The 18230-nt window shown below is 39.1% G+C and overlaps 2 protein-coding genes and 1 pseudogene across 2 annotated transcripts; 2 read left to right on the top strand and 1 right to left on the bottom strand.

Annotated features, from left to right (window-relative positions):
- Positions 1–3861: 3861 nt before the first annotated feature.
- On the top strand, positions 3862–4782 carry LOC137186667 (olfactory receptor 4B13-like). The gene has a single exon (XM_067595739.1). It carries the CDS (start codon positions 3862–3864, stop codon positions 4780–4782), a length of 921 nt encoding a protein of 306 aa, XP_067451840.1.
- Positions 4783–9605: 4823 nt separating this feature from the next.
- LOC137186829 (olfactory receptor 11A1-like) lies at positions 9606–10532 on the top strand. Its single transcript, XM_067595864.1, has one exon. The coding sequence runs from the start codon at positions 9606–9608 to the stop codon at positions 10530–10532; it is 927 nt and encodes a 308-aa protein (XP_067451965.1).
- A 4374-nt stretch (positions 10533–14906) lies between these two features.
- LOC137186666 (olfactory receptor 10A6-like) lies at positions 14907–15871 on the bottom strand (annotated as a pseudogene).
- Positions 15872–18230: the final 2359 nt, after the last annotated feature.

The following is an 18230-nucleotide window of genomic DNA, read 5'->3' as shown; positions in this document are numbered from 1 at the left end:
CAGAAAGAATAATTTCTATTCACATTTGTTAAGGCCACTATGAAAATTTTGCTACTTTGGTGACACCTGCTGCCATGTTTCTTTTAATTTTATTTGTCACCCATGAAAGATTATTAATTTTTACTGGCTATTAACTGTTAACTCTACATATTTGTTCATAGAATTATACAAAAACAAAAAAACAGACATCAGTATATTAAATAATAGATTAATATCAGATTTTTTCATCAGAGATAAGTGCCAATATTTCTGTTAGATGTTCATCACTGAGTAGAGGGCGAAACAAATTCAGCTCACTGAATAAGTAACTAGTGTCAGCTTCGACTGGACACTGAGAAAATGATTCGCCACTGATTCCAAAGCCAGCTAAATTACAGGTTAGCTCAACATACATGACCCTGATCCATAGGAACCTGCAAGACCAGAAAACACAAAAACTTGCATTGATGTTACATGAATGCATACAGATGGAGAGGAGGAGGAGGAGAGAGGAGCTCAGTGCATCATGGGAAGTCCCCCAGCAGTCTAGGCCTATAGCAGCATAACTAAGGGCTGATCCAAGGCGAGCCTGGTCGGCCCTAACTATAAGCTTTATCAAAAAGGAAAGTTTTAAGCCTACTCTTAAACATAGAGAGGGTGTCTGCACCCCGGACTGAATCTGGTAGATGGTTCCACAGGAGAGGAGCCTGATAGCTGAAGGCTCTGCCTCCCATTCTACTTTTAAAGACTGTAGGAACCACCAGTAAGCTGCATACTGGGAGCGCAGTGTTCTAGTGGGATAATACGGTATTATGAGCTCTTTAGGATATGATGGTGCCTGACCATTAAGGGCTTTGTAGGTGAGGAGAAGGATTTTAAATTCTATTCTGGATTTTACAGGAAGCCAATGCAGCGAAGCTAAAATGGGAAAAATATGATCTTTCTCTAGTTTTTGTCAGTACACGTGCAGCTGCATTCTTACCCTTAGTGAGCACTTCTTTACTAGATATAATCAATCTGTCTTTAGTAACAGGCTATGTACCACAGTCCTTTAAAGTAGCTGTAATTAAACCTCTTCTTAAGAAGCCTACTCTTGATTCAGGTGTTTTAGCCAATTATAGACCTATAAATAACCTTCCATTTCTCTCTAAGATCCTTGAGAAAGCAGTCTCTAATCAGTTGTGTGATTTTCTGCATAACAATAGTTTATTTGAGGATTTTCAGTCAGGATTTAGAGGCATCATAGCACAGAGACAGCACTGGTGAAAGTTACAGATGATCTCCTTACTGCATCAGACAGAGGACTTATCTCTGTACTTGTCCTGTTAGATCTTAGTGCCTTATTTGACACCAATGACCATCACATCCTATTACAGAGATGTCTTTAATTATGCATAAGGCTTAATAAAATTTAAACGGGAGAGTTACATTAAAATTCACCCCCCATACAGTTGTCATGAACAGGGAAATTAGTTACAGAGACCAAAACCGTTGTTTGTACCAGGCTGTAAACATGTTTATTTCTGGTGTAAAGTTGGGCATTTTAACATGGGGGTCTACGGGGATTCACCTGCTTTTGGAGCCTCAAGTGGCCATTCAAGGAACTGTAAAACTGTTTTTGGCACTTCTTCATTGGCTTCATTTTTCAGGCCTGGGGGTTGCCGCTTGATAATGAAGTGTTTTTGTATAATATAGTCTCAGTTTTCTTTAAGATGCATAGAATAGTGTAATGTTATTATAACCCGGCGTCCTGGCTTCACCTAACTATATAAACTTAATAAGAGAATAATAAACAGGACAATGAGTCCAATCTTCTCAACTGAAACATTATTGTGTCAGCCTTGATGACTCTGTGTCCTCCACTGCTCCCCTCTCATATGGGGTACCACAGGGCTCTGTACTTGGCCCTCTTTTATTTTCCCTCTATCTACTCCCACTTGATTCAATTCTCAGGAAACATGGCATTTCTTTTCATTGCCATGCGGATGACAGTCAGATCTATGTCCCCCTACAAAAGTCAGACTCCTACAGTGTTAAGCCATTGCATGAGTGTTTACATGACATTAAAGCTTGGATGTCTCTAAACTTAACCTAAATTTTAATGAAAAAAAGACAGAAGTCATGGTCTTTGGTGGCACTTCTGTGACCCCCCTGGTTGATCTGGGTTCTTTGGCACAGTATCACAAGCCAACTGTGCACAATCTGGGGGTAAAAGTGGACACAGACCTTAAATTTGACAGCCAGATTAAAGCTGTGGTGAAGTCAAGCTTTTTCCAGTTGAGGCAGCTGGCAAAAATTAAACCAGTCCTTCAGAGACGACACTTTGAGACAGTAATCCACGCCTTTGTGACCACTCGGCTGGATTACTGCAATGCACTTTATATGGGGGTTAGTGCGTCCTCCATTGCTCGTCTTCAACTGGTGCAAAATGCTGCTACACGTCTTTTAACTGGCACAAGCAAGTATGAGCACATTTCACCTATTTTAGCTTCACTCCATTGGCTGCCCGTCCATTTTAGGATTCATTTTAAAATTATTTTATTTGCTTTTAAAGCCTTGAATGGCCTAGCCCCACCTTACCTCTCTGAGCTGCTGCACCCCTACACTCCCAGCCGCTCTCTCAGGTCAGCTGACCAGCTGCTCCTGACGGTGCCTAAAGCGAGGCTTAAGCTCAGAGGTGAACGAACATTTGCTGTTGCAGCTCCAAAACTGTGGAATGGATTACCGCTGCACATTAGACATTAGGCCTCCTCACTGTCTCATTTTAAATCTCTTCTTAAAACCCACCTCTCCTCTCTGGCTTTCACACCATGTAGCATGTTGCATCTTGTGTGAGCAGTGCACTTTATTTATTTTATTTTATTTATTTTATTTGTTTTTATCCTATTTTATTTGGTTTTATCTTATTTGATTTTATTTGTTTTGATCTTATTTTATTTGATTTGATCTTATTTTATTACCTTTATCCTATTGTGTCCTTCATCGTTTTATTGTGTTCTGTTGTGCTATTTATTGTGTTTTTTTTATCTTGCTGTGCAGCACTTTGGAAACCTTGTGTTTGTTAAAATCGTGCTATATAAATAAAGTGGATTGGATTGGATTTATTTAGAACATTTTGTTTTAATAGACTGCACAAAATAAAACCTCCACCTACCTCCACCTCGCCTCCCAAACAAAGAATAGTTGAATCTCACTCATTTTTCCCTCCTGACTCCTTTACAGTCAAGATGGGGGCAAAGATAACAAAAACAGGGATTTATTCATCTCGTATCCTGCCTAACTTTAGTGGATCATAATATATTGAGAATGGTATGGTATGGAATTTGGTTCAAGATGAGACCAAACTTTTCTATGGATGTCAGCTTGCCTGCAGCAGGCTGCACAAAAAATATTAGGCTGATGGGTCTAGTAGTATATGAGATTAGTTGCAGGAAAATACACAAACAGACACACACACGACCAAACACATGATCTAAAAATGCTACATGTCCCTTTAAAGCAAGGAAGGAAAACAGGTTTTTTTTCAGAGTTATCTTTTCAAAATGGTAAATAGTAGGAGGTCTGTTTGTTTTAGAAATGAGACTCAGTGAGTGTGTCATCTGATAATGAGGTCAGTCTGCTGCTGTGGGCGTCTCCTGACTAGAAAAGGTTAAAAGCAGCAGAAGCAGATATTCATCTCAGTTAGAAGGGACTCACAGTCTGAGTGCAGAAGGTTCATGTTAGGATTCAAATAATGTCATGACCTAACTGTGGTTTTGTTATTTCTTACTTAAGAATTATATTTAATTAAGGGAATGCCAAGTTCGAGACATCAGTTACAATTGTTTTCTTTGTTATCTGTTTTGTGTCATCGCACTGAATTGTGTTTACGTGTGAAGGATCATGTTAAATTCCACACAGGTTTCATATTTCACACTTGCTGCCTACTTCGACACTGGGGTTTTTAAATATTTATATTTCATGATTGTCATGTCTTTATATATGTTAATCATTTGTGCCAATGTTTTGCTCATTGTGGTTATCTGTATGAACAGAAGCTTACATGAACCTATGTATCTTTTTCTGTGCAGCCTGTTTGTAAATGAACTGTATGGTAGTACAGGGTTGTTTCCATTCCTTCTGGTTCAGATCCTCTCTGACATTCACACTGTTTCTGCTCCCCTTTGTTTCCTGCAGATTTTCTGTTTGTACTCTTATGCAAGTGTGGAATTTTTCAACTTAGCCATCATGTCTTATGACAGATATCTTGCTATCTGTTGTCCTCTACATTATAACACACGGATGACGTCTCATAAGATAACACTACTTATTGCTGTAACGTGGTTATATGCTTATGTTATATGTTTTGTTCCAATAACTTTGAGTGTCCCTTTACAGCTGTGTAGTAACATCATTAACAAAGTTTACTGTGATAACTACTCTATTGTCAAACTGGCATGTTACAACACAACAGTCATTAATATTTATGGACTCACTGCCACAGCTCTTATAGTTTCATGTCCTGTAACTCTAATCTTTTACACGTACATAAAAATTCTTCAAGTTTGTTTTTCTGGTTCTAAACAGACAAGACAGAAAGCCGTCAGTACCTGCACACCTCACCTTGCTTCCCTGCTCAACTTCACCGTTGGGGCTGGCTTTGAATTAGTGCAGCACAGGTTTGATATGAGCAGAGTACCAAATATGCTTCGAATATTTTTATCATTATACTGGCTCACATGTCAGCCACTCTTCAACTCTGTAATGTATGGCCTGAAAATGTCTAATATCCGTATCATATGTAAAAATATGTTTTTTGCTTAAACGTAAGCTATTGTCATTCCAGAGGTTTGCTGGTCTGATTTAAATGTGTTGCGCTTTATAAATAATAACTGTGCATATTGTCATTGATGATGATGGAGAATAACGTAAAATTCCTTGTTGTGTAAACAGTTTTGCCTCTGTAAATACAGGGAGCATTTAAGATGAACATAACAGAAGTCTGTTTTGGCAAAGGTCAAGTTAAATAACAGTTTTTGAAAGCAGTTTGAATCATGTGTTAGACTGAGGAATGACATTATCTTTGTAATAGAAGAAGATTTACAGTTTTTTAAGTAGCAGGAAACAGCAGTTAAGTGCAGCTGTATCTTTTATTTGCTTTGAAAGAAAAAAAAACTATTGAATAAACAATTAAACAAGGTATATAGTTTTCATTTCTTCATTTCATCTGGGACAAACCAGGTAAACCTGAACAGAGAGTATGAACCCTCTTTATGTGTTTCTGAAGACAGATCCTCTCCTCTAACAACACCTTACCTGTCCTTTGATACTGTTGTTACTGTGCTCCAGCTCCTGACTGATGGCTTTTGTTATTTTGTTCAAAAGCTGCAGAGGGAGATCATTTTTTTGTTGTTTCTTTTCAGCCTTGTGGTTTTATGATGAGATTAATTTATAGACTTTATATTTTTGGGCTCTGTGACTTAGAGTTCAGGTGGAAGAGATGATCAGGTTGAATGTTCATGTGAATTGTTCCCTGTGCTGCAAGGGCAAGCTTAGTAAATGTGATATAACACATTAAACAGGTAATTGTGGAAACAACACCTATATGCTCAACAGTGTGCAGCAATCATTGAAAATCTCAGTGAAACCTGACAGCAAACTTCTTACTGGATGTGACTTTAGACTGACAGACATTACGTTCAGTCTGGTCAAACCAGCAGCTGAAGAGTCAGTTAACAGAAAATGTCAAAGACTCTAAGAACAGCTCAGGAGGCTCAGTTTGAAATAAACAAGAACTAGTCTGTAGTCTTTCTAAATGACTCAGCTCAGTGTTCAAATATAGTATGACACTACTGGAAAACAAGACTTAGAGACTAAAAGTTTTTTTTTTTTTTTTTAAACCCTGCTAGAGGCCCCTTGAGACTGCAGTATTAGTTATATTACATGTTGGATAGAAAAAATACCATAATGAGAATGTTGATATTTTTAGAGACATGGTAAAAAGTCATTTTTTTATATAGGACTTCTCTGCATCAAGCGTCGCAAAGTGTTCCAAGTGCGAGCTAAAGGTGCTGATGCTTGTCAGAAAGCAGCTGAACCTCTCTTCCCCCACACCTTTCCAACGGCAGAATTGAGATGGCTAAGCCAAAAATACAACGGCCACACTCACTTTACACAGCGATCTGCCAGGTGTGTGCAGGTGAGAAAGTAGGTAGGGTTTGAACTTCTCTCTTTAAAAAATGTTTCATTCTTCACACAACTACTTCTGTCACGCATGTAAAAAGCTGAGTGCAACACCATGAATGTCTTCTAGGAGAAAATGCTTGAAAATGTGTGTATTGTTATTCAAATTTGCACAGTTCATTGTTTTTGGCTCCTTTTTTGTTGTAATGATACATCTTCTGATGCTAAGCTAGGGCACATTGCCAGTGATGTGTCCTGAGGTCATTAGGTGTTTTGGGTCTTTTGAACATTAGACACCCTCACTCAGGTGACCCAGCTGAGGTTGATCAAGCCTCAGCTTCTGCCTTAGCTGCGCTATCCCACAGATCCACTCTCATCCAGAGCCACCTGGAGGCTTTCTCAGCAGCCTCTTTACTGTTGTAGATGGCCCTCCTCTTCCTCTCGCCTGTGATGCCGAACACAGTCCCTCAGTGTGTCCCACAGAGGGACTGTCCTGCAAAGCCTCTGCACCCTACATCCATAGGCAAGCGCCTTGCCTGCCAGCCTTGTCTGTGGTAGTCACTGACTAGACCCTCGTATTTTTCCCTCTTGTGCTCAAATGCCTCCTCCATATGGTCCTCCCATGGTACGGTCAACAGTGTCAGGTCTGAAGGTGGTCTTGTCAACATGCTGAGGGAACCTGAGTTGCCTACCCAAGTGCACTGTCAGCTGCCAATCCTGTGCAGTGTTGAGAAGCCCTGATGTTGCCTCAGGTGTTGCTCTTGACTTCTCTCCAGCTCTGATGACGCTGATGGTTTGCTTTGAGGATTTTGACCTCTGGCACCTGGTGATGGCACTGCAGATGATCTCTGTAATGGTCTTGCTTGAGCACCTGGTCGTGACACTAGCAATATTGGCCTTCCCCCAGAGCCTTTGGATAGCAGCTCGAGATGTGCTCAAGGGTCCCCTTTCTCTGGAAAATGGAACACACTGGTGTATTGACCAAGCCCCAGCAGTGCAGGTTGGATGGGCTGGGGAGGACATCATACACATCCTGGACCAAGAACCTGATGCAGTGTGGCTCTGACCTCCAGAGGGCAGTCTATGAGATCTTCCTCTCCACAACTTGTTCCCATCTAGTCCATGTACCTTACTGTCTCTTTCCCACTGCTCTCACTTCATTCTGGACCAGTTGTAGCTATTCCTTTCCTCAAGCCTTGTCATAATGGGGAGTTGCAGCGGTTCCTAGCCCAGTCCTTCCTCTGACCACTGTTCCTATCAGGACTCCATAGCATAGCCGTGACTCTGCCAGCCTCAGCTCTCTACTTTCGTCTGGTCCTGACTGCTACTCCTGCCCCTGAGACTTTAAGGTTGTTTGACTCTTGGAACTGCAGCACCTCCTTTGCTCACAAAACCTTGAACTCCTCCTCATTGAAGTGATGGTAATGCTGCTCAAGCTTTTCGGTAGACCTAGCCATCTCCTCAGGTTGCAGCTGACTCTCTTTTCCAGGTCTGAGATGGTGGAGATCGGGAACATATAGAGGAGCAGCGGCCACAAGATCCTTGGCAGAATACCGTGTTGGTTAACCAATGCCTTCAATTTTCCTGGAAGGCCCATCCTCTCAACATCTCTCAGCCACCCCTCCAACTCCTTGCAGGTGTTCTTAATGGATATTGTATCTTTGAGACTGCTGTCCAAGATCTTTCCCAGGCTTTTCACAGACTACTCTGCGATGGTAGGGATTGGTGTTTCTGAGATAGAAAAACAGAACTTGTTCACTACTCTGCCTTTCTCCAAAACCAAAAACTTTGATTTCTCTGTTTTGAAGGACATCCTGGCCCATCCCATCAGCTTCTCCAGCCCCTTCAGGATGCATCTGCCTCCAGGTACTGACTCCATGGCCACTATTCAGTTGTCCATGAAGGTGCACATTGGTGGTTTACAGATACCGGACTTGGACTTGGAGCCTCTGCACTCTGGTTCAGCAGATTTCAGAGTGCAGCTGTAGGTCAAGGCAGGGTACAGAAGAGGCAGACCACCGGGGTGCAGAGCAGGAGGCAGATAGCTGAAGATCTGACTTGGCATCAGCGAAGATGGCTGACAGATGATCTGGGAGGTCCAGCTGTGGGTCAATGGAGACTGGTGACTTGAGGTCTAAAAGGACTGGAATCATGAAAACTTGGCAGCCAAAAGGAAACAACTAAACAGGAACCCAAAGACCACGGCTCCATGACTTCGGGCAGGCAGGGACAGGATCATTGCAGCTCAGAAACAGGCCCAAGCAGGAACAGAAGATTGCTGCAGCCCAGCAAGAACAGGTGATTGATGTGGCTGGGGTGGCTGTGTGGGCTGGTGCTTGAGCTGAAAGCTGGAAACCGGTGGCTGAGTCTTAGTGGACCTGGGGAGCGGAGACTCTGTGGTGCTAGCGAGCAGAGTCTCTGTGGCACTGGGGCTGGTGACCAGTATCCTGCAAGCTAGCTGGCTGGGAAGGAGGCTGAAAGCTAGCAGACTGTGCAACTTTATGGTGTATGGTCTTTACAGTAACATTATCATGGTAACAAATCTGTGTTTTGATGTATTAAAAACATTCTAGTCTAACAACAATTTGAACCACAGTGACGTGACCATCAACCTGTTCAGCTAACGAAGTGCCTGAGTCTGCAGTATGTGCAGGTCCAACTTTTAATAAATGTGTAAACATGGCATAGTTTTAGTTTTAGGAAATGTTTATACATGTGGCTCTAAGCATAACACCAAAGCAGGGTGACAACAGCATACTTTCAACATTACCACTCAGTCAGTGAGACCAAATGAGGCATTTTGCAACAATGGTCAGTTCAAAGTGCTTTACATAAGACAGAAATAGGCATACAGATATTTAAAAACAGGAAAAAGCAAATTCTCACATTTGAGAAGCTGGAACCAGCAGTTTAGCATGTCTGCTTGGAAAATTACTTAGGCTACTTGACTATTCGGCTTTCAAAATACTTGCTGGCTCAGTCAGTTCAGTTCTAATGTGTATATGGAAAAGGAAGAATCAATTTCTTTTTCCTTACATTTGTTTTACTCTGCTATGTTTTCAAATTTCCTAACAGCAGGTGGTGTGCTAACCTTTCTGTTAGATGTGACCTGTGATAATGAGGTCAGTCTGCTGCTGTGGGCGTCTTCTGTTTGAAAAGTTTAAAAGAAGCAGAAGTAGAGTTTCAGCTCAGTTGGGAGGGACTCACAGTCTGAGTGTTTGGATTCACACAATGCCATAAACTGTGTATGGATGTGTATTTTTTAAGCTAATCATTATATTTATTGCAAATAAGGGAATGTTAAGTTTAGAGGATCTATGATGTGTGTTTTTGTGAGAATTAATATCTTTACTGTGAGCAGACTGAATGATGCAGTGAGTCCAAAATAAGCATAAATCTGACATTTCAACTTTTACAAATTTGCAATGTTGAAACTAATTAATTCTGTGTAAACTTGAATTGTCATGATGAACTCTTCACAGGTTTCATATTTCACACTTGCTGCCTATTTTGACATTGGGCTTTTAAAATACTTATTTTTCATTATAACTGTGTGTTTTTATATGTTAATAGTTAGTGCCAATGTTTTGCTCATTGTGGTTATCTGTATGAACAGAAGCTTACATGAACCTATGTACCTTTTTCTGTGCAGCCTGTTTGTAAATGAACTGTATGGTAGTACAGGGTTGTTCCCATTCCTTCTGGTTCAGATCCTCTCTGACATTCACACTGTTTCTGTTTTCTTTTGTTTAATGCAGATTTTCTGTTTGTACACTTATGTAAATGTTCAGTTTTATAATTTAGCTGTCATGTCTTATGACAGATACCTTGCTATCTGTTTTCCTCTGCAATATAACATGCGTATGACGTCTAAAAAGGTTGCCATTCTAATTGCTGTAACATGGTTATTCCCTCTTCTTGCAATTGTTGTAATGATTTCATTGAATGCCTCTTTAAAGCTGTGTGGAAATATCATTTACAGACTGTACTGTGACAACTACTCTGTGGTGAAACTGGCATGCTATGATACATCAGCCAACAACATCTATGGACTCATTTACACTTTCACTGTATTAACTGGTCTTACGATACTAAACGTTTACAGTTACATGAGAATTCTTAAAGTTTGTTTTTCTGGTTCTAAACAGACCAGACAGAAAGCTGTCAGTACCTGCACACCTCACCTTGCTTCCCTGCTCAACTTCTCTTGTGGTTGTTTCTTGGAAGTATTACAGAGCAGATTTGATATGAGCAGTGTACCCAATATGTTGCGCATTTTTTTATCATTATACTTCCTCACTTGCCAACCGCTCTTCAACCCTGTACTGTATGGATTGAAACTGTCTAAAATACATAGATTATGTAAAAGTCTTGTCTTCGGTAAAATGTGAGCTACTCTTCTTTTATCAGCTGTAGAAAGACTGTTGTTACATCATCAATAGTGGTAGTGCTAATAGTTGTAACCCCTGCTCAAACCCATCAAATAAAGTGCTGACTCCTCTTGTAAGTCAGTTAACATTGTCCACTGTGTTTGTTTGTCTGTATTCATTTACCAGTACTAATCATGTATTGCATTTTTTTTATCATTATACTTTCTCACATGCCAGTCAACCCTTTTCTATATGGACTGAATTTAACCAAAATCGACGTCATATGTAGAAGTCTTTTCTCTGATAAAATGTAAGATACTAATGTTGAAGTCATGTAATTTATTTCCTCAACTAACACATGAAAACAAATGATGCTGAACAGTAGCATGTGTGTAATAAATGTGAAAATGATCTTTTAATGGGAAAAAGCCTCAGGAAGTGTTGTTGATGGTGAAGAATCGCAAAGAGGAGTTTGAAAACATTATGTTAAAAATAAATTAAAGGGCTAGGACAGCACACCTAGTTTACTTATTTTTAATCGCCACACAGATGTTTCGGGCAAGACGCCCTTTTTCAACGTGTGTTCTGGCAATATACATCAAAACACACAGGTGGAATTAATTATAGATATCCACAACTGGCACAAGATTCATCCCAGCAGAGGGAGCAACAAACATGTAACATAGATTCATGACACACTGTAAAAATACATTAATAATAATGAAAAACCAAAAAATAAAAAAATAATATTAATCATAATGATAATCATAACAACAACAACAACAACAATAACAATAATTCTTATGTTCAGTTCATAAGAAGCAAATAAAATCACCTCATTCATGTAGCAGATTCCATCAGGAATGAGGGTATTCAGGGAGTGTATCCAATACGTCTCCCTCTGCAGACGGATTCTGTCTCTGTTGCCACCTCCCCGTGGCATATTCACAGTATCAATGCCCATATATACAATGTAGTTCACACAAACTGTGGTTATGGCTGTTAAAATGCATCGCCACTGATGATTTAACATCACGATTGCAGATGGAACACTTATGTTCACAGATCCTGGTTTTTAACTCTTGTTTTGTTTTACCAACATAATAACGATCGCATGGGCATTTTAACAAATAAACAACATATTTCGTATTGCATGTGATTCTGCCCCTAACCTTTATCTCCACACCAGATTTTGGGTGGGTGAAATGATGATGCCCTTAATCATAGCATAACAATGTACACAATTATGACAAGGAAAAATACCGCTGGGAATCTGAGACAGGAAGTGAGTGTGACTCTTAAGCAAATCAGACTTTACTAAAAGATCACATAAGTTGGGGGACCTCTTATAAAAATATCTAGGTCGATTTTGAAATGCATTTGCAATATGAGGGTCGCTCTCCAAAATATGCTAATTTTGACTCACTGCTTTTTGGACTGACTTAGAGATGGAACTATATGTAGAGACTAATGCCAGGAACAGGTCTCTCAGGAACTCGGTGTAAGTAACTCTGATCGCTGAAATAGGTGTATCCTCTTAAGATGATTATCCAGTAATGTCTCTCCATACCGCCTACATGTAAAATAATCATGTGACTCAAAAGAATCGTCCATATTACAGATTCGTCTGATCCTCAGTAATTGACTGTAAGGTAGACTTTTTTAATGCTGGTGAGTGAAAACTACTAAAAGTATTTCTGTCAGTTTTCTTTTTATATATCTCAGTTTGTATAGAGGTTCCCACTTTTTTCACCAGAACATCCAAAAAAGAAATACGTTCAAGATCAGAACACCATGTGAAATTAATGGATTCCTTCCTTGAGTTCATGAAATCATATGACCTGCCTTAACACCACTGACATGGATTTGATAGTCTTTTCTCTCACCCCAGTGAGGCTGTAGAACAGCCACACTGTCTCACTAATATCTCCATTCCTGCTATCAGTTGTAGTGATGTCATACTATGCGTGTGTCACATGATGAGCTACCTCAGATGGTTTTCTGTGTTTTGGACCACTTTTAAATTTTCCATTATTTATCTTTTTTTTGTGTCGTCCCTCCTCGATTCTTTTAATATTGTTCAATTGTTTTAACATTGTTTTACTGTTGTAAAGTGTATTGAGACACCCTGGTGTGACTTTGCACTTTAAATAAATAAACTTTAACTTAAACTTTATTTTAGTTTATTCTGAAATGGTCTCTGTCTAGATAACCAATACCCCCCACCAGTGTGGATGTTGCACTGGCAGGTGGCTGTTCTGCAACCTCTGATCCAGGTTTCAAATGGGTCCAGTCACCCCTGGTTTTCAATCTCAATCTTGAATCTCTAGAAGGGACCCACCAGAGGATCTCAGGCTACACTCAGGCTCATATGGGATTAAACATTCATTAATGTACTCAGGGGCCAGTCCCATAGGGGCCTTAAAAGTGATAATTAAAATCTTAAAAATCGATTCTAAAGTGCTCAGGTAGCAAGTGTAATTAAGCTAAAATTGGGGTTATATGTACTCTTTTGTTAGAATTAGTAAGGAGTCTGGCAGCAGCATTTTCAATTAACTGAAGCCTGGAAAGGTTGTGTATGAGCAGAGTGAGTTGCAGTAGTCTAAATGGGATTTGATGAGTGCATGTATGACAATTTCCAGGTACTTAGGAGACAGAAAGAGATTCTGTGTAACTGGGTAATTATTTTAACATGCTGATTAAAGTTAAGATTATTATCAAAAGTGGTGTCTGGGCCTATGATAATGACCTCAGATTTGTCTGTATTCAGTTGAAGGGAATTATTTGACAGCCAGGTTTGAACTTCATTTAGGCTTGACTGGAGAGTGATTAATTGATTGTGACTGATGGGTTTGAAGGAGAAATAAAGCTGTGTGTCATCTGCGTAAAAGTGGAAACTAATATTGTATCTGGAATATCTGTCCTGGATGTAAATGTATAAAAGCAGGGGGCCAAGGACTGACCCCTGAGGTACTCCACAAAACAGAGATTTTAGTGATCTGCAATCACCAATAGCAATACTAAAAGTCTCATTTTGGCGATAGAAGCAAAACCAGTCTAACACAGTGCCAGAGATACCAACCCACTTTTTTAGACACTCAATTAAATTGAATGATCTACGGTATCAAAGGTTGCAGTGAGATCTAAAAGGATTAAAATAGATGAGTGGCCAGAGTCAGCTGCTAAAAGAAGATCATTGAGCACTTTGAGGAGTGCAGTTTTTGTGCCTTAGCCCACTGAAAACCTGACTGAAATGTTTCAGAGACTATTTCTGGTCATAAATATAATTACCTGCTCTGCAACTATCTTTTCTAGGACCTTGGCCAGGGATGGAAGTTTGGAGATGGGACGAAAGTTGTTCAGGATATTTGGCTCTAGTGAGGGTCTTTTAAGAAGTGATTGAACTGCGGACCTAAAATGATTGGAGACAGTGCCAGATGTGAGAGAGGAATTGATTATGACAGACATAAAATGACAAAGTAGCTGCAGGACTTCTTTAAGGAAACAGGTGGGAAGGATTTCAAGAGGACATGATGCGGGCTTCATATTGGTAACGGTCTTGTCTACATGATCATCTGAGAATCAAATAAATTTCAGAGCATGACAAATGACTAGGAGGCTCAGGTATTAAAAGAGACAGTGGGGTAATTTGACTTCGTATTGTGATAACTTGGTTGGAAAAAAGATAAAAACTACTCACATTAGGAGGGGCATCTGTAATGTGGCTAATAATATCAAAAGGCAGCCTGGTGTTATGCTGGTTTTTCTCAATGATTACAGTGAAATAATTTGCTTGAGCATTTTTAATTGCTGAATTGAGTTTTTCATTAAGATTTTTACACTGTCAAGGTGGACAGTTAATTGTGTGGCCTTGAATTTCCATTCTGCTTTACAACAGAATCTCTTCAATGAACAAATTTCCTCGTGTAAGCAGGGCTGAAAAGTATTTTTTGGCTGTCTTGTTTTAAAAAAGGTGCAATATTTTTGGCCATTTTCATTTGTTTTATTGTATTAATTAATATGTTAAGTTGTGAATCAAAAGCAAAGTTTCAGTTATATTCAATGTGAATTAAAGAATGATTGATCCCACATACTTCTGTCAGTTTCAACTTAATACAGAGAAAATTTATTTTTTTTAAAAGAAGATGGAAGGGAACCAATATTTTTGGCCACGTCTGTACTTTTACCACTCAATCCTTAGATTCAGTGTCTGCCGGGACTTTTGGGATGCATGTGTATGTATATCTTATATTAAATCATGACTATATTTTAAATACTTTGTTTGAACATTATTTCAGTTCAAAATTAATCAGTGACATACAGATTTAATTGGTCAGTTGCATCTTTTTAATCAGCACATTTCACAGCAAGATATAAATAATAATAAACAGTTTCTCATTGAACCTGCACAGGATCTGTCTGACCTGACAACATTTTATAACAGAACAGATGTTGATACATTTTTCGTATTTTTGACATTTGCAGTCCATACATGATAGGATTCAGAAGTGGTTGTATGATCAGAAAATACAGCGACAGAATGATTTTAAACACACTGGGTACACTGCTCATATCAAACCTACTCTGCAGGATTTCAAAGCTGCAGCCAAAAGAAAAATTCAACAGAGACACACAGGTGTGCAGGTTCTGACGGCTTTCTGTCTCATCTGTTTAGAACCAGAAAAACACACATTGAGGATTTTCATGTAAGAGTAAATGATTGGAAGCAGAGGGACTAAGATGGAGAGAACAACACCAAAGAGCCCATAAATGTTATTCACTTTGGTGTCAGAACATGCCAGTTTAACAACTAGGTAGTTGTGACAATACAAACTGTTTATGATGTTTCCACAAAGCGGCAAATTGATGTTTAAGGATAAAGTGATTAGAAATTTCACAAAAGAATACAACCATATTAGAATAATAAAGATAGGAACATGGTTACATGTCATCCGTGTGTTATATTGCAGAGGAAAACAGATAGCGAGGTATCTGTCATAAGACATGATGGCTAAGTTACAAAATTCTGTGTTTGCATATGTGTAAATACAGAAAATCTGCAGGAAGCAAAAAGAAGCAGAAACAGTGTGAATGTCAGAGAGGATCTGAACCAGAAGGAATGGAAACAACCCTGTACTACCATACAGTTCATTTACAAACAGGCTGCACAGAAAAAGGTACATAGGTTCATGTAAGCTTCTGTTCATACAGATAATCACAATGAGGGACATATTCATAACAATAATAACAAGGTATAACATCGCAGTTATCATGAAATAAAAAGATCTCAAATTTCCAATGTTTAAATAAGCTCCGAGGATAAAATAAGATAAAGTTGATGAAGTTGAATTTAACATCATTCTTGTTTAAAGTGACAAAACAAGTGCAAATACTTAAAAACCTTGTATCATCTACTACCCCAAAAATAAATCATTAGTTTTATTTAAAAAAGGCATCATTTTGAAAAAGAGTATTTTTCGAGCCATTTTTGCTTACCTGGACTTTCATTTCAAAATGTATTTCAAAAAGATTTAGTTTTAAGTCTGACAAAACCATCTGCTCCTTCAAACTAACAGAAATCTGCTCACATCATCCAGACTGCTGCAGTCACCTGTCGGCTGCTTTATACATTTTTCAGGTGAATCCCAACAGACAACAACCACCCGTCGCCATCATCATCATCATCATCATCATCATCATCATCATCATCAGTCTCAACAGTCAAAAATTATTTCATTTATTGCTTTCATGCAGATCTGACTGAAAGTAGTGTGATGGCATTTTCTCTTTCTTGCTATTTTCCTTCCTGTAGTTCTCTCCAGTTACAATCCTGTTGTCTCTCTTCCAGGAGAGCTGGAGTTCAGTCAGGAAGCAGCCTAATGATAGAAAAGGGCTGCTGTTCATGGAGTTATGTTTCTAACTTTCACATATCCACACACACTTTACACCACTGATGCCTAACATTCCCATATTTTATTAGGGACTGAGCCCAAAAGGCAGAGACGAGGACTACTGTATTACCCTAACCCTTTGATTTACAATTACAGTTGTCCTCACTCTAACCCTTACCCTATTGTTTTTCGTGTGTTTGTTTGTTTGTTTGTTTCTTTCTTTCTTTCTTTATTATTACGGGACTTAAACCCTAAATTTGACCCCCTAAACATGTTCAAAAACTGACCAAATTTGGCACGCACATCAGGTCTGGTGAAAAATTTGATAAAATGTTAAAATTAACCCCTAAAGTGCCAAAATGTGCTCTCTAGCGCCGCCTATGTAACTAAAATGGCCGCCATGGCCTGTAGGAATGTTGTAGAGAGATCAAACCAAAACTCAATTATTCGTCTTATCAAGACCTACAAATCATATGCTGACACCCCTGACCTAAATCCCTCTAGGAGTGTACACATGGCTGTAATCTCCTTATCTCTCCACCTTGTGAATGTGAAGTCAGTTTGTCCGGGACTAAACTGGGATGTTTGAGAAGGTCAAACTAAAAGTTTACTGTCTCCTTATAATTTATATTTTCTAACTATCTCATACCAATTGTTTAATGCATTCTCCAGGATTAAATTTTCTCCCTTGTGGTATGTGGTCTGTAAACTCTCTTCTGTTATAAAATACCTGAGAGTTTAACCTCTTCAGGACTTGAAAAACTATTCAAATAAACAATTTGAATGTTTGCATCTTCTGGCTGTAAAGCCTCATAAACATTGTGAATGAGAGAAGATTCTGAGATATAAAGTCTTTTTCATCAGTTTTTGATAGCAATAGGTTAAGGAAGAGTGTTGTATTGTGGGTAACTTGGAGCATTTGACCGCTGTTTTGGCCCGTCTACCGTCAGTCCATCTGCCGCAACCTGAATCCAAACGCCACCATCTCTTTGAAGAAAAGGCGTTTTATAGCCGGGACTGTAAATGTGAAGTTGCTCATTTAATTTCATATTTTCGAGAATATGTAAGTATATGAGATCATATTTCTTAAAACACAGTCTTTCTCAATTAATATTGAGCCTTTGGCATCCAATAAAGCGCTCCAATGTGTGTGTGTGTGTGTGTGTGTGTGTGTGGACCAGTGAAACCAGTGCTGAGGTCTTCCCAGGCTGATTGGTCTCACTGGTTCACAGCTCCGACTGTGTAATTTGCTTCAATGGGAATTATTGGAAACTGTGGCTACTGTGAAGCTGCCTCGGGGACAAACATGTTGACATGATGAAATGACCTTTGACCTGAGGGACTTCATTAACGAGCTGCAGTGATGTAACTTCCTCCAGCAGCCTCTGAGCGGTTTACATCAGCTCCATCTGAGAATAGTTTGAGACAAAGTTTTTATTGATGAGTTTCACTTTACATCTTGTGTTGGGAGTTTAAACATTTTCATATTAATAATGATCAAATCATTCTTTTTAGCCTCCTTTAGCTCCTGGTTTTGTTTTTTTCTGTACATTTACTGCACAGTTCAATCTCATTAACCTCTAAACTACCAGATGTATCCGCTCAAGCTGCTGCACAAAACTCAGCTCTGAAAGATTCAAAGAAGTCAAACTAAATCTTCAAAAAAATCATAATTTTTCTGAAAGCTCTAAAATATCTGACTTGTGCCTGAAAACCAAACAGACAAAGTCTGTGGTTCAGTGTATTTAAACCCAACTTTAATGGATATAATGTAATTTCATCAGCTCAGTAATTTAAACCTTCACAAGTCTTTAACATGATGTCTGTG

The sequence above is a fragment of the Thunnus thynnus genome, chromosome 7 (assembly GCF_963924715.1).
Source record: "Thunnus thynnus chromosome 7, fThuThy2.1, whole genome shotgun sequence".
NCBI lineage: Eukaryota > Metazoa > Chordata > Actinopteri > Scombriformes > Scombridae > Thunnus > Thunnus thynnus.
This window is presented reverse-complemented; position numbering and strand designations above follow the sequence as displayed.